This window comes from Dryobates pubescens, chromosome 7 (genome assembly GCF_014839835.1).
Source record: "Dryobates pubescens isolate bDryPub1 chromosome 7, bDryPub1.pri, whole genome shotgun sequence".
In the NCBI taxonomy this organism is placed as follows: Eukaryota; Metazoa; Chordata; class Aves; order Piciformes; family Picidae; genus Dryobates; species Dryobates pubescens.
The window spans coordinates 26991072-27006881 of NC_071618.1; the positions used below are offsets into that span (position 1 = coordinate 26991072).

Consider the following 15810-nt stretch of genomic DNA (forward strand, 5'->3'; position numbering starts at 1 on the left):
TGCCTCCAGCATAAGAGGGACATTGAACTCATGGAGTAGGTCCAGAGGTGGTCCACAAAGGTAAGAGGGATGCAGAACCTTCCCTACAGGGACAGGCTCTGAGACTTGGGGCTGTTCAGTCTGGAGAAAGGCAGCTCTGAGGAGATCTCATGGCAGCCTTCCAGTACCTGGAAGTAGCTTACAAGAAAGCCAGGAAGGAACTTTTTACAAGGGCTTGTAGTGACAGGGTGAGAGGGAATGGATTGAGGAGTACAGATTTAGACTAGATATTACAAAGAAATTCTTTACAGTGAGGTTGGTGAAACAGTGAAATAGGCTGCCAAAGGAGGTCATGGATGCCCCCTCCCTGGAGATCATGTTGGATGAGGCCTTGACCAAGTGTCCCTGTCCATGGCAGGGGAGTAGAACTAGATGACCTTCAAGGTCCTTTCCAACTTAAAACATTCTATGAAGCAGTTCAGGTTTTTAAATTGGAACATAACGCAGTAAATAAACATGGCTAAGATGATGGCTACCTTTCACCCCAACCACAAGAGGTATATGTCTCTGAACAGAAATCGAGCACCAGGGCTGCAGTGGCAAGCTGCTAGATGAAGTCATGGTCAGATGCAACTCCTTCCTAAACTGTGTTAAAGGGTTTATTAAAACAAGCTGCAGCCCAGCTTTCCCACAACATGCTAAACCAAGTGTAAGTTGAATTATTTTTTAAAGTCTGCATGGTATCAAGTGAGTACTTTTTTGCTAAATGAATGCCAAGTTTCATTTCGGTATTTAATCTAAGATATATATGGGTTTTCTTTATCCATTCCACCATTATTACATCTGAACCACTGCAATCCACACCCAAAAACGTTAGATGAAAGCTATAGTTATTTTTGTTCTTTAAAATGTGTTTGGAATTTAGGTGACACTGCTAATATAATGTCCCTATTAGATTTTATGAGAATTAAAGTGTCATAGAAGTGACACATGACATAAAAGATTTACTTCATTTAAGAGAAACTAGAACACTTCTCCCTTCTTATATATATAAATCTAGCATGTAATATTCCATATAAAATATAACATTCTAATATTCTTATAGGCTTTCACTTCCTATTTTACTCAGGAAATGTGTTTTCAAAATAACCATGAAGTCACAGAAATTATGTGATGAAACCCTTTGGAGATTCAGCTGAAGATGCCTGTTGAGCACTGTATTTCTACAATGCCGAAAAAACAGCTGCCAAATATTTATAGTGAACACAAAGCTTAAAAAACACACCTCTATGTAAGTCAAATATATTAACTCCCTCTAGAATAAAAACAAACCTAAAGACATTCCTAGAGAAGAGGGAAAAACACAAACAAAAAACACAATTTGTTTTCTTCCGATTCCTTGCTAGAATCAATTGGAAGTAGGGAGAATGGCTGTGTGAGATATCAGCAGGTGCACTATTTGCTCAGTCTGGCAGTACAGCTAAGTAGATAGGGTAAGGAACATTAGGGAGTTGGAGAGATAGACATATGGAACCACACTGAGGCCTCCCTGAGGCAGAAACAACCACCACAAAAACCTCAGAATAAAAGGGATCCCACAATCTCCCCACAAGGATGTAGGTAGGGTCTGGAAAGTAAGTAATGAGTGGAAGCGAAGTCTGTTAGGAAAGGCAAGCAAACCCTCTGGTTGCCCACCATGACTCCCTAGTGCCATAGGTCAGTAGGTATGAGACTCTAGAGGTGGAGGATCATTCAGTAGACAATATGGGTGTTGATTCATCCACACCAGGAGTCACTAACATCAAAAAGAACCAGCTTCCATAGTATTGCTACCACCTCCATAAAGAAGGAAAGAGAAGTCATAACTGTAGGTGACTCTTCTGAAAGGAACAGAGGGTCCGATATGCTGGGCAGACCATTCTCACAGGAAGGTCTGTTGCCTCTTAGGACCCCAGGTTAGAGGAGCTGGGGTTATTCAGTCCAGAGAAGAGGAGACTGAAGGAAGACCTTATCCCTCTCTACAACCACCCACAGGGAAGTTAGAGCAAGGAGGGAGCCAGCCTCTTCTTGATGACAAGTGACAAGACCAGTGTAAATGGTTACAAGCTGTGCCAGGGGAGGTTTAGGGTGGATATTATAAATATTTTTTCACTGAAAGGGTTATCAAACATTGGAATGGTCTGCCCAGGGCAGCAGTGGAGTTGCTATCTCTGCAGGTGTTCAAGCAAAATGTGGACCTGGTGCTTAGGGACATGGTTTAGTGTTGACCCTTCTGTGCTGGGTCAAGGGTTGGACTGGATGATCTTAGAGGTCTCTTTCAACCAGATACACCCTGTGATACCACTGGGAAATTCCCAAGCCTGGTGAGACCATTGGACAACTACCCACTATTACTCTTCCATGTGGGTGGTGAAGAAGCTGTAGTAGGTAGGCCGAGGGCAATTACAACAGACTTTCCTGCAGTACCCCTGCTTTTCTATAGATGCACAAAACCATTGGCTTGGGTTTGTCTTTTACACGTTGGGTATTTCAAACCCAGCACAGTCCTCTCAAGCCTGAGAAAATCCACTTCCTCTCCCACTAATCTGCATTCATAAGCACATCTTCTCAAACCCTCCCATTATGGCCCTCATAATCATGGCCTTCTGAAATGGATGTCTGTAAAGCTTTTTCCATGGGTTTACAGAAAACCTCTCTCCATTACTATCTTCCAGTAGTATTTTAACAACAACACATCTGGATGATCTTGGTTTAAAAGAATCATTCATCTTTTGCACTCATGCCATTATTTTTGAAGACTTGTAGGTAGTAGAATCAACTTGCAGGAACAATATACTACAAGCAAAATATAAACACACCCAATGAGTACTTCAAATACTCCATCTGGAAACAAGAAAAAAATGCATGTAAAATGAGAGTTCTTACACTTATGATTCAAGACAGCATTGAAGTCACCACAGGGGAGGGGAAAAAAAAACACCAAAGGAATCTAGGCTATGGTTTTCTGTTTGGATCAAATGGCTACTTCAGAAGCCATTCAGGCAATTAAATTGCTGATAGAATAACTGTGCTGTCCTCCCCAGAATGACTTTGGTTTCATTTTAATTCTTTTTTGGATGCCTCATGGGAAAAGAATGTGCAGCACTCATTATTCACAGTGCCTAATACCCTAAACTCTTCTGGGACAAAGGCAATTAATACTTTCTACATTCATTTAATGTGGAAAAGCACGTTCTCGGCTTGTGCAATAATATATGGCAAGGTAACCCAATCTTATGACCTCTGGGCAAGTTAACTACACTTCTTCTCTAACAAAATATATAACTGGAGAAGAGGAGGCTCCAGGGAGACCTAACAGCAGCATTCCAGTACCTGAAGGGGGCCTAGAAGAAGGATGAAGAGGGACTGTTTACAAAGGCCTGCAGTGACAGGATGAGGGGCAATGGCTTCAAACTAGAGAAGAGCAAATTTCAATTGGAAGAGGTTCTTTACTATGAGGGTAGTGTAACACTGGAAGAGGTTGCCCAGGGAGGTGGTTAGGGTCTGCAGAGGGGGTTGGACTAGATGACCTTTGGAGTTTCCTTCCAACCCAGAGCATTCTATAATTATATGATAACCAGCAAAAGAAAATGTTTTGTTGGCTCATCCCACTACAACATATGAATACTTGTCTCTCAGGATGGCCTGCATTCTACTCCTATCAAAAAATTGGGTAGCTTTCACTAATATTGAGGCTGCAAGTCCAGCATGAAGTGGGATCAGTCACTTGTTACCACACAACCAAGCCAAGAAAGCTTTCATAGGAAAAACTTATGAAGAAATTTTATTTTAATTCATTTAGTCACAAAAGGGTTTCTTACGCTGAACGGCTACAAAATTTATCCTAGTCTCTGATCAGTGGATTTGCCAGACAGCATATAGGAAATTTTAAAAATTTCCTGTGAAAGTTACATGTGTCTCCCCCTTTTCTCCCTGACAACACGATCTACAACCAAAACTCTGTCAGATCCCTCAAGGGAAACCTAAGACTTTTGCACCAGAGGTCTTTTAACACAGATTCTAGAAATACTTCAGCTCCACAGAACATTTCCTAGTCTGCCCATTCCCTAATAAAGGGATATCTGCACTGGGTTATGAATGTAAGACAGTGTCCTTTATTTAAAGATAAGTGACACTATATAGATTTGTGCACAGAAACCATCAGTGTCTGGTACTCAAGGCCACACCTTGTGTCCTGTGTCCAGTTCTGGGCCCCTCAGTTTAGGAAAGATGTTGACTTGCTGGAACGTGTGCAGAGAAGGGCAACAAAGCTCCTGAGGGGTTTGGAGCACAAGCTCTATGAGGAGAGACTGATGGAGCTGAGGTTGCTTAGCCTGGAGGAGAGGAGGCTCAGGGGAGACCTTATTGCCGTCTACAACTACCTGAAGGGAGGTTGTAGCCAGTGGGGCTTGGTCTCTTCTCCCAGACAACCTGTGACAGAACAAGAGGACACAGTCTCAAGCTGTGCCAGGGGAGGTTTAGACTGGATGTTAGGAAGAAGTTCTTCACAGAAAGAGTGATCAGCCATTGGAATGGGCTGCCCAGGGAGGTGGGGGTGTTCAATTCTATCTGGGGATAATGATGCAGTAGCAAGCCAATTAAAGTTACAGATCCAAATCACAAAATAATGTAAACTTTGCATTCTAAAAGAATATGGTTTTTTAAGTGCATAAATGGTACACTCTTAAATGAAAGTGGAGCTAAAATTTTGGCAACTTAGTAGGTGTTCCTGGCAAGACCATGTAAGACCAGGCAAGAGAGTGCTCATCTTACTGTAGGTGCTAGATTCGATGTCATTACTTACCAAGCCAGCTATTGGAGTTGACAGACGATTGATCTTCTTAACAATGCCAGGTTTGATCTTGTTAATCAAACTAGAAAGAAATCAGATGATTTTTCTGTTACATAATCAACCTTAATTTAAGCATGAGCATCAATGTCTACTAAGACATACTTTGTATATAGTTCTGACTTACGTGACTAGAACTAAGTAAAGGTGAACCAATTAAAACCTCATTTTAAACATCTTTTTTCCAATCCATTCTCAAAAGAAGTGACAAGCAACAGACTGCAGATGCAAAAAATGGGACAAGTCACACAGGCACCCAAAAGAAGACATTTCTGAGAATGGCAGTGAGAAAGAAAAGAGAATGCTTGGGTAGGCGTAGGCAGGAATGGGTCTGTGTTCCTACAACACAGGTGGTGATGCTAATCAGATTCAAATTTACCATTGAAAGAATTTCTTCATATTAAAAGTTCTGATGCAGAAGATGTCAAAAAATGTTTCAGAAAATTCCTTTTCAGAGATCAGTGTGAAAGCACCAATATTTCTGTAAGAAATCAACTCAGTTTTCATAATGCAGTCATTTTGGGCACATAATTTACATATCCAAGTCATTTTCAGTCTCAGCCAGAAGAGACTGTGCCTCACAGCAAACTTACTTTATATAAAACTCATAGTTAAAGGGAGATGACAGGGCAGGCTAACCCATCCCTATTGAATACACAATCCCAAATGCATCCCTTCTCCTGCAGTGAGGATGAGGCATGGAATTCCTTATACTTTTGTACCCAGGTTTTCAGTCAAGAAGGTAGGGAAACGCTGTGGTTCACTAAATTAGATGCCAAACCACAGAATCAGTGGAGAATGCGGACCTCAGGACACCCTGCAGACTTCATCTGCCTATACACCTTTGAAGATACTGGACTTGTTCCATCTCCTCATTGCTGTTTGTCTGGCCATTCTGTTTACCAAAAAAGCATCAACAAGATTGTGTGATATACCCATGCCAATGCACAATCATGACCCAGAGTTTAAAGTTTTTTCCTCAAGCAGCACATGTGCTTGTAAAATAAAACCACACAATCCAGAGTTTATCTCTACATATGCAACGGAAGATAGATTTCTAAGTGCCTGCAAAAGAAGAAGAAATAATGGCTGCCAGGTTTTTCCACTGCATTAAGTTATTCAGCAAACAAAACACATTTGGTGACTTTTCCACCTGCTTTTTGAAAATAATCTTATAAACATACAATGTATTTGCTGTATTGTACTTAAGAAAACAAAGCCGCATATGATCAGGAAAACTTTATTCATTTTCTCCCCCTAATATATACACAGGAGCTCTGGTAACACATCAAAGGCTTTATTTTGTCAACTACTGATTATCCAGCACTTGGCCATTAAGTGGCTCAAAAAAACTGCTATAGGAGGATGCAGTGCAAGTCTAGGTCTTACCTGGTATATGGTCAAATATACCTTTTCCAGAGAAAATATACCCATGATTGACACCTGCCTAAACATGAGCCAGCAGTGTGCCCAGGTGGCCAAGAAGGCTAAGGGCATCCTGGCCTGCATCAGGAGTAGTGTGGCCAGCAGGAGCAGGGAAGTGATTGTGCCTCTGTATTCTGCATTGCTTAGCTACACCTTGAGTACTGTGTCCAGTTCTGGGCCCCTCAGTTTAAGAAGGACATCGAGACACTTGAACGTGTCCAGAGAAGGGCAACAAGGCTGGGGAGAGGCCTTGAGCACAAGCCCTCTGAGGAGCGGCTGAGGGAGCTGGGATTGTTTAGCCTGGAGAAGAGGAGGCTCAGGGGTGACCTCATTGCCTTCTACAACTACCTGAAGGGTGGTTGTAGCCAGGAAGGGGTTGGTCTCTTCTCCCAGGCAACCAGCACCAGAACAAGAGGACACAGTCTCAAGCTGCACCAGGGGAGGTTTAGGCTGGAGGTGAGGAGAAAGTTCTTCACCAAGAGAGTCATTAGCCATTGGAATGGGCTGCCTGGGGAGGTGGTGGAGTCGCCACCCCTGGAGGTGTTCAAGAGGGGATTGAATGTGGCACTTGGTGCCATGGTCTAGTCATGAGGTCTGTGGTGACAGGTTGGACTCGATCTTTGAGGTCTCTTCCAACCTTAGTGATACTGTGATGAACCCTAAACTAGCCATATCACAGGTGAACCAAGGAAACAGGCAACATCATGTTTAGTTCCTCTCTATTTTAAGATTTTGCATTCTATTGCCTCACTGAAAATTGGACATCTGATATATGGTATCAGATCTATGATTTCACGCAACATAATGAGGCATCTTTTTCTTTGAAGAAAGCTGTGTATCTCTTAAGGCAAGCTGCTCAGCTGAAGCAATTACAGCATGTTTTTCTTGCATACAGCTACTAATTACAGATAAATTTAACTGATGTGCACTTGGCAGATGGACACTCATACTCTTTTGCCAAATAACCATCAACAATGAAGATATCAGAGGATTAGAATATATCACTACACTGCCAATTCTTAAAGACACTATTTAAAAGTTACAGTTGAATACAATACACACATCATCCTAAAGAGATACCTGAAGAAATGCCTTCTTATTAAAAACACAAACTGTTTTTATTACCACATGCTTATGTAAGTAACAAAAAGATATTGTCCATCTCTAAAACATCTGTCAAAATTAATCAGCTCCCCCATACCAAAGATAACTGCAGAAGCGGCTAGCAAAATAAACTGTATGGGCAAAGAGACCAAAGTGAAAAATAAGGACAAGGAGAGAAGACAGTAATATTGACAGAAGGGAAAATGCACAGATGTTGATTTTCTGTATTTACTTAGGTTATTTTTTATACACAGTAGGAACAAAAGGGGGGGAAAGAATGAGAGAGTTCAGGAAACTGAACCTTTACCAATGTTTTCTAAAAGTCAGCTTGGCTGAACTGAATTAAAAGTGGTTCTGCAATTTGGGTAAGCATCCCAGGTAGTCCTCTAACAAGATTTCTCTTGCACTGGTGTTCTAATAGCATTTACACCTGCCATTGCTTAAAATGCTAAGGGATTAGCACCACTTCCAGTCCTGGAAACCTGTTCCAGTAAGCACAAACCCAATTACACACATGTGGAAGAGACCTGACAAGCAGACTTTTTACACCTCTGAGTCAGTCTAGCAACGAAACCAGACAAGTCCAATTATTGTCAAACCTATAATATACAAGTACAAGAAAGCTTTAAAGAGAAAGCACTCAAAAAAAAAAAAAAAAGAGCTGAGGTCAGGGTTTGTTATTGAAAGCAGTAACTCAGTCCAGAAAGTACTGAAACCTGGAGTGCATGTGCACATACAGCTTTTTTTTTTAAATTCAGAAAAATATGTTTTTATAAAGTGTGTCAAATGACATCCAATGGATTCTACATTATTGAGATCCCTGCATGTAACTAGTAAAGCAACGGACACTGGAAATAAAATGCCTGCCTACTATGAGTAATTTTACCATTTTGTAAAGCCCACTTCTGAAATGTAGTGCCTCTTAATTTTCTGAGTATAGAGCTCTCTAATAGCAGTAGGTAGCTTCCAGGATTCAGAAAACAATTAGCATATAGAATTTACAGTAATTTCTTACAAGAGTGTGGGCTTGGAGGACAGGGGTAACCAAGTGCTTTGATCCCAGGCATAGCCACATCACTGCAGAAACTGAAGAGAAAGCTCAGTGATACCATGCACATCATAGCCAGTACAACCAACCAAATAAGCCACAGAATCAGCACAGTCCTCTTGGTAACACTTAAAGTGTTTGAGACAGCACAGAGAACATGTCAACGTAGAAAAAGGATACCTAAAAGCTCTTCTCTTGCATGGCAAACAAGAAATATTGAAACAAAGTGAAACACAACCACAGCACCCCCAAACAAAACAACTACTTGTTGCAACATCCTTCTAGTACTTCAAAATAGTACAGGTAAGGCAATACTCACTCGCACAACAGGACTCCGTTTTCTAGGGCTGCTCGGAAGTCTTTAGATCCAAAGCTTTTCCCAGTAACTGTCTACAAAAATAAGAACTGAAAGTTAATTGAACACGCACACACTATCAGGACTAGCAAGAGTATAAGTAGTACTAAAAAACCCTCAACAAAACAATAAATCAGGAAAAAATTTATTCCAATACTTAGTTCACACTATTGGGTTTTTTATATTAATTTTAGAAGACAAAAAAAATTAAAAACAGTTCCTTGTGCCACAACCACTCCATGCAGTGCTACAGGCTGGGAACAGAGTGGCTGGAGAGCAGTTAGGCAGAAAGGGACCTGGGGGGACTGGTTGATAGTAGGCTGAACATGAGCCAGCAGTGTGCCCAGGTGGCCAAGACCACCAATGGCATCCTGGCCTGTATCAGGAACAGTGTGGCCAGCAGAAGCAGGGAAGTCATTCTGCCCCTGTACTCTGCACTGGTTAGGCCACACCTTGAGTCCTGTGTCCAGTTCCAGACCCCCTCAGTTTAGGAAAGATGTTGACTTGCTGGAACATGTCCAGAGAAGGGCAACCAAGCTGGTGAGGGGTTTGGAGCACAAGCTCTATGAGGAGAGACTGATGGAGCTGAGGTTGCTTAGCCTGGAGAAGAGAAGGCTCAGGGCAGACCTTATTGCCGTCTACAACTCCCTGAAGGGAGGTTGTAGCCAGTGGGGCTTGGTCTCTTCTCCCAGACAACCTGTGACAGAACAAGAGGACACAGTCTCAAGCTGTGCCAGGGGAGGTTCAAGCTGGATGTTAGGAAGTTCTTTATGGAGAGAGTGATTGGCCATTGGAATGTGCTGCCCAGGGAGGTGGTGGAGTCACCATCACTGGAAGTGTTTAAGAAGAGACTGGATGAGGCACTTAGTGCCATGGTTTAGTTGATTAGACGGTGTTGGGCGATAGGTTGGACTTCATCTCAAAGGTCTTTTCAAACCTGGTTAATTCCGTATTCTGTAAAAGAAGTCTGAACCAACATCTTCAAGTAGAGTACCTGAAGTTTCCTCTAGAAAAAAAATCTTCAGCTAAATTCTGTGGGAGCACTTATTATTGTCTAAACCAATATAAGCCACACTGAAAGGCATTAAAACTTGTCTGAAACTACCTGAAAGGATGTTGTGGAGAGTTTTGTGCTGGTCTCTTGTTACAGGTAATTAGTGCTACAACAAAAGGGAATGTCCTCAAGATGCAACTGGATAGGTTTAGACTGGACATTAGGAAAAAAAATATTCACAGGAAAAGAGGTCAGGCATTGGAATGGCTGTCCAGGGAGGTGGTTGAGTCACCAACCCTGGATGTGTTTAAAGGTGATTTGGATGTGGTGCTTGGGGATATAGCTTCGGGGTGAACCTTGCAGAGTAGGGCTATCAGTTTGATTTGGTGATGACAAGGGTCTTTTTCCAACCTGAACATTTCTGTGATTCTGTGAAAGTGCAAGAGAAAGTTTTTTCCCCTTCTCCTTCCTATTACAGTGTGTATACTCATGGTAAGTGGCACCAAACACTTTAATAGGATATTTTTTTCCTGCTCTTGCATCTAAAGCATAGTGACTAAAGAATCACTCCAACAAGTCTCTATTGCTGTGTGCACATTAACTCTTACACCTTGGCAAGTGACAGGACTATACTGTTGGAACTACTTTTTATTTTTAGAACAGACATGAACAAGAACAATGTCTTAATAAAGGATTTAAGATACCAAATGCCAAAAGCATTGCCTACAGGTTTTCAGCAAAGGTGTTTTCTACAATGCTTCTGGCATAAACTCCCTCCCTCTCAAACCAGACCAAACCAGCACCTTAAGTCTAAACTCATCTGGAGTCTTCCTGCTAGATCTTTCCTTTGCCCACATCTCTTTAAGGGACCAAATTTGGCAGGTTTCTTCTAAACACACACACAAGGCGGAAAAGGAGCCAAAATTCCTAAAACGGTTCAAAAGAGGCTTTTAACCCACTTGGGTATAGACATCCAACACTTGGAAGGATATTTGTTTGAGTTTAGAGGTCACCAGGTTCAGTCACCTCCTAATTATAAGACTCCCCAATAGTGCACAGGACTCTAGGAGCAACAGCTAAACATGCTGTGGAATCTGCGTGCATCCAGACCAAAGCTACTGATTACCACAGTAATTAAGGAAATTAATTATGAAACAAATGAGCTGTACTTGGCAAAAGAGCAAAGGTGAGGACGTTGCTCTAAGGATCTCTTGCATTATCACCCTATTATTTTTTCTAAATCACAAGAGGAACATACACTGACACCAGGAAACTTAAAACTTGAGTACTTCATTTTAATATCAGTTCTCTTTTAAGCAAAAAGCTGTAACTTCCATTCATTTGAGGACAAAATTAGATACTAAAGCAATAGTGATAAAAAAATTAAATCCTAGGAAAAAAGGTAAACTTGGAGTTAACAAATAGGAAGAGAAAAATGATGGCACATCAAACTCCAGCTTAAGAAAAAATTCAAAATTCTGGGAAAGAAAAAAAACTCCACCCTTTTAACAACCACAAAGGATGACACTGATTCCCTTCAGAGAACTGCATTCTATACAGTATTTCTATAAAAATTTGTTCTTACAGGAGAGTAGATGTTGCACCTCAGCAGTGTAATTCAAGAATCACAAAAATACAGCATCCAAAGATTATCCTGATCTCAAATGAAATACAGCTTTTTGTTTCCAAATCTGTATAGTCAGTGGTAATAATTTTGAAGAAATCAGACAATGTAAAATAACAGCACTGGAAGTTCAAATATAAATATTTGTGTTCCCTAGGTAATAGGGAATATGGTTTATAAATTAAGGCCTTCATTCTGCAAGCTAAAATCTTGAAGTCTGCAAGTCATGCAGCAGAATTGTCTCTAAAACAGGGGCTGCAGATGAGGCTTTAGCTTTATTATGTTATGTTATTATGTTATGTTTATTATGTTATGTTTCAAACTCCAGTAGATTCTTAAGAGTCCAAAAGTTGTTCTGGAGTTGCTGCCAACATCTACAGAACTACCCAGTCACAGAATCTAAATGTTTGGTTTTATGTAGATGGTTTACTGCTATCTCGTCATCTATGGCATGCATAACTTGTTTACTTCCTTTAGAGTTGGGCCCATCCCAAACCTGCAGTGTCACTCCTCAAAAATTATTCTTCAGAAGTTAAGGCACATGTGCCAGTGAAGACACATTAAACTTCAGCATAACCCCTCCAGAAGTGTCACAAGGCAGTGCAAAATTAGGTTTTGGTGGTGCATCTTGTGGTCTTTTCCACAAAAGACACCGAAACAAAATCCAACATCTCAATGTCCAAAGTGGCACATGGAAGATTTCCGACTGCCACAAACTCTTCAGACACATGACCTCCCGTAACTAGAAGCCACCCTTGAACAAGAGTATACATGGCTGCAAATCTTGCAGACCTCTTAAAATTAAGTTAGAGGCCATTACAGTGGAAGTGACTATGTTATTTGTGCAGCCACTCACTGTGGCAATCCACACTGATTTGAGATACAGGATGGAGCTGTTAGACCAACATTGTGACCCATAGATTTTGATGACTATGTGGTTTGTTGACATTAAAATGTAAGCGTCAGCATTGCCAAGTTAGGCTTCATGAATATTGACTTTTGAAGGATAACTAATAATTAAGTAATTAAGATGTATTCTCTGGGAACAATTTAACACTGGTGGATTGAAACCAAAATGTTTTCCAAGTTGCACAACACCTTGAACTATTTCATTTTAAACTCTGCAGAGATGGAGGGCTTCTCTCAGCATGGACTTTCATCAGGCTTATGCCCACTGCAATGCATTGAGCTCAGCTATTATAGCCTACAGGCTATAATAGCAATTTATCATTAAAAAAAAATGGAAATCCATGGACTGCCTCAGAATTTCTTGACTTTTAAGAACCTGAGTAAGACAAAGTGAATCCCAGCCTGAGATATTACATCTTCAAACAATGCCTGAAATTTGTGAGTCACTGTTCATTCATTAAAACTGGTTGTACTGGGTGTGATACTCTTATGTAATTAGCATAATTGATTTTGGACAATTTTTCAACCACTTTGGCCATGGAAGCCACCAAATAAAGGAAATATCTTGAAAATATGATTTTTATCTGTGCTTGAAGAACATCTCTTTTCCAGTTATGTCTTTTCTCACCGTCATTCAGCTGAATGTAGTCTGCTGTATTCTCTGCTTTTTTTTTTGCCAGAAAGAGAGCAATGGCATAATTAAATGCTATATTATAAAATCACACTTAATTGCTGCTATAAAAAGGTTTGATTTTTGCAAGACAGCATGCTTTGATAACTTGCAGTTGTCAGGTCCAAGCAATTTACTTCAAACAGTATGCAAATCAAGTCTTTACCTAAATTTAGATATTTGAAAAGTACTTCCAAACAGAGTGCTAGTTTAATTTCAGGATTGCTATGACTTCTGCAGAGGGAGGCAAATCAAGAAGATACAACCAAAGATGGCATGACATCAAAATCACGTTGGACTGAAAAAGCACATGGCACAGAATCACAGAGCTTGCTGAGGGTGCACTCAATGCCACTGTCCATGTCGACAACAAACGTGTTAAACAACTCAGAGAGCAAAGGACTGGCAGGTTTCTCAGTTGAGCTTTGCTGTGGTACAAACACTGAAGCCTGACTCTTCCCCTCCAATGCAACACTCACACCGTATACACTGGTTAATGGCTTCTCAATACGAAAGCATCAGCTGCTCAGAAACACAGAGGCAACACAGCATCGCGCTCAGCCTGTAACCTGAATGATGTCTTGCTGCAGAAGAGACATACACTCACTACTCAGCCAGCTCTGCAGTTCATGCAGGCCAGTCCTGCTCTCTCCATCTCTTTCAGAGCTCCTCTGCCACCATCCCATGTGGACTGCACCACCTCAAACCAGGCAAAAACTCCACAGACCAACTGTACTCTTATCAAGAACACAGCTCCCTGATGCAGGGGCGTAGGTTAGGCATGAAAGATTCAAAGAACTAAACCATATATGATAGTAACAGCCTTAATGATCACAGAAATATTCATGTTGGAAGAGACCCTCAGAATCACCAAGTCCAACCGATAACCCTACTCTACAAGTTTCACCCCTAAGATAACACTTGTGTGAGTATCTCACAGGGCAAGCAGTTTATCAAATAGCAACCTCAAGAACACTACACTGATTTATGAACTTCAGGTGCTGTAGGGAACTGGGATAAATCCAATGCTGCTGTACCATCCTCACTACAGAATTTTGGCTATGCTTGCCAGTTTGTGTCACAGCGCCTTGCCAAATCACCTCACATGCATCATGTCTGAATTACTGCCTGGCTAATGGCTTTCCTTCCCCCTACCCATTACCAAAAGACTGAATTAGACTACATGGCAAATGGCTAAACCCTCACATAATCCAAATGTTTCATATTCCCGTTTACAGCACTCACTTGGCTCTAACTGCCCTCTCCCAATAGATCACTTCAGAATAGTATCATCACTGTGAGATGCACAAGGAGTTATACAGGCTACACACACAGCCCAAAAGCAAGAGTCCAAGCATCTCCCAGTGCTCTGGCATCTCTATGGTTTGGCAGGGCCTGTAAGTAGATTCATGACACATTTTTATATGGCATTTTGAGTCCACTGCATTTTGCATACAGTCACCAGAAACATGCTCTACTTCAGACTGACAGATTTCACCTTTTAATATTGCTCCTCATTTGTGATAGGCTTTAAAAAAAAGCAAAGCAAACAAACAGGGATTTTCCTCCTCTCCTGTGTTCCTGTAAGAACTGGTGGTTCCTCTGGACTGTGACAGTGAGAAGCTGCTTTGTAGGACACTTGAGCTGCAATACCTAAAGTCCTGCCTCTCCCTCTTATGGCTATTTGTCATCCTCTTAAACACCATGCAATATACAAGACTGTCAACAAATGGCATACACCACAGCTGTCAAAAATGTTGCCATTATGCTCTGAAGTAAGGAGCTTGTTGTGTTTGGTCTTTAAAGACTTTCTACCCAATTTTCTTCTCCCCACTGGTTCTTCCTCTAATTTTTTTTAATTTCTTCTAAAAGCAAAAAAAAATTTGGTATTCAATTGATTTATCAAAATCCTTCCCAAAGTGCAGACAGTAGGGAGCATGTTCAGAGGGCTGCTGCACACAATCTTCAACACACAAGTGGCAAAACCAGTTGTTTGGTTAACAGTCTTTGGTGTTGCAGCAAACATCCCAGCCACAACTAGATTTCTGAAGGTCAAGTGGTAGAAAGAGTGACTTTTGAGTGATTTTTGAGGCCAGCAGTATTTGTCTCCCTGAATTTTGGGCCCAGCTAAGGTATTGTTATTATGTATAGAAAGAGGTGGCATTCATGTCTTCCACCCACAGGAGAACACTGATGGCATTTCACCTCTGATAGCAGGAGGGACACCAGGTACAAAGCAGCCAGGGTCATAGAGAGAATTGCACTGCTATCTTCCCTTCCAATCACAATTTCATTCATGGTCCAACAATCTCCTGAAAGGTCAACAAGTGCTCAAGAAGCTGGTACCCACAGAGGCTTTCCCTGTGGTCCAGCAAAGAACTTACAACATTGCTCAGTCTCAGAACTTCAAAGGAAATCAAGAGCAAGGCCTGGATGTCTACAAAAGGAAACTCCTTGTTTCAAATTCACGCATCTCATTGCTAAAATCCATGACAGATACTACTTCATGAAGGAAAAGAAGTGGCTGGAAGAGCCATATAAATCTAATTATGTAGCAGAAGTAAGAAGGCTTAACAAGGTGAATATTTTTGCCATTGATCACTTATGAGCATGTGAATGTTCCCCTTTATATCCATAACACTATGTTTTTCAGTTTGGAATAATTCCCATTCTACTGCTCAATGCAAAGCTGTACTCTCCTGTTTAACCCCATACCCCAAATCCCTGGGTATTATTTCATTCCAGAGGATGTGGAAATTTTTCAGTCTGGCCAAAACTGCCTTTGATAGTGAACAAGAATAGACATTTATGAAA

General features: G+C 41.1%; 1 protein-coding gene across 1 annotated transcript in view; it reads right to left on the reverse strand.

Moving 5' to 3' along the window:
* LMO7 (LIM domain 7) overlaps positions 1-15810 on the reverse strand; it is a 140272-nt gene that overhangs the window by 95905 nt on the left and 28557 nt on the right. The window contains exons 2-3 of the mRNA XM_054163008.1: positions 8764-8834; positions 4823-4892 (exon numbers count right to left, since the gene is read on the reverse strand). Coding sequence (XP_054018983.1) covers positions 4823-4892; positions 8764-8834 — 141 coding nt within the window. The remainder of the gene's footprint in view (positions 1-4822; positions 4893-8763; positions 8835-15810) is intronic.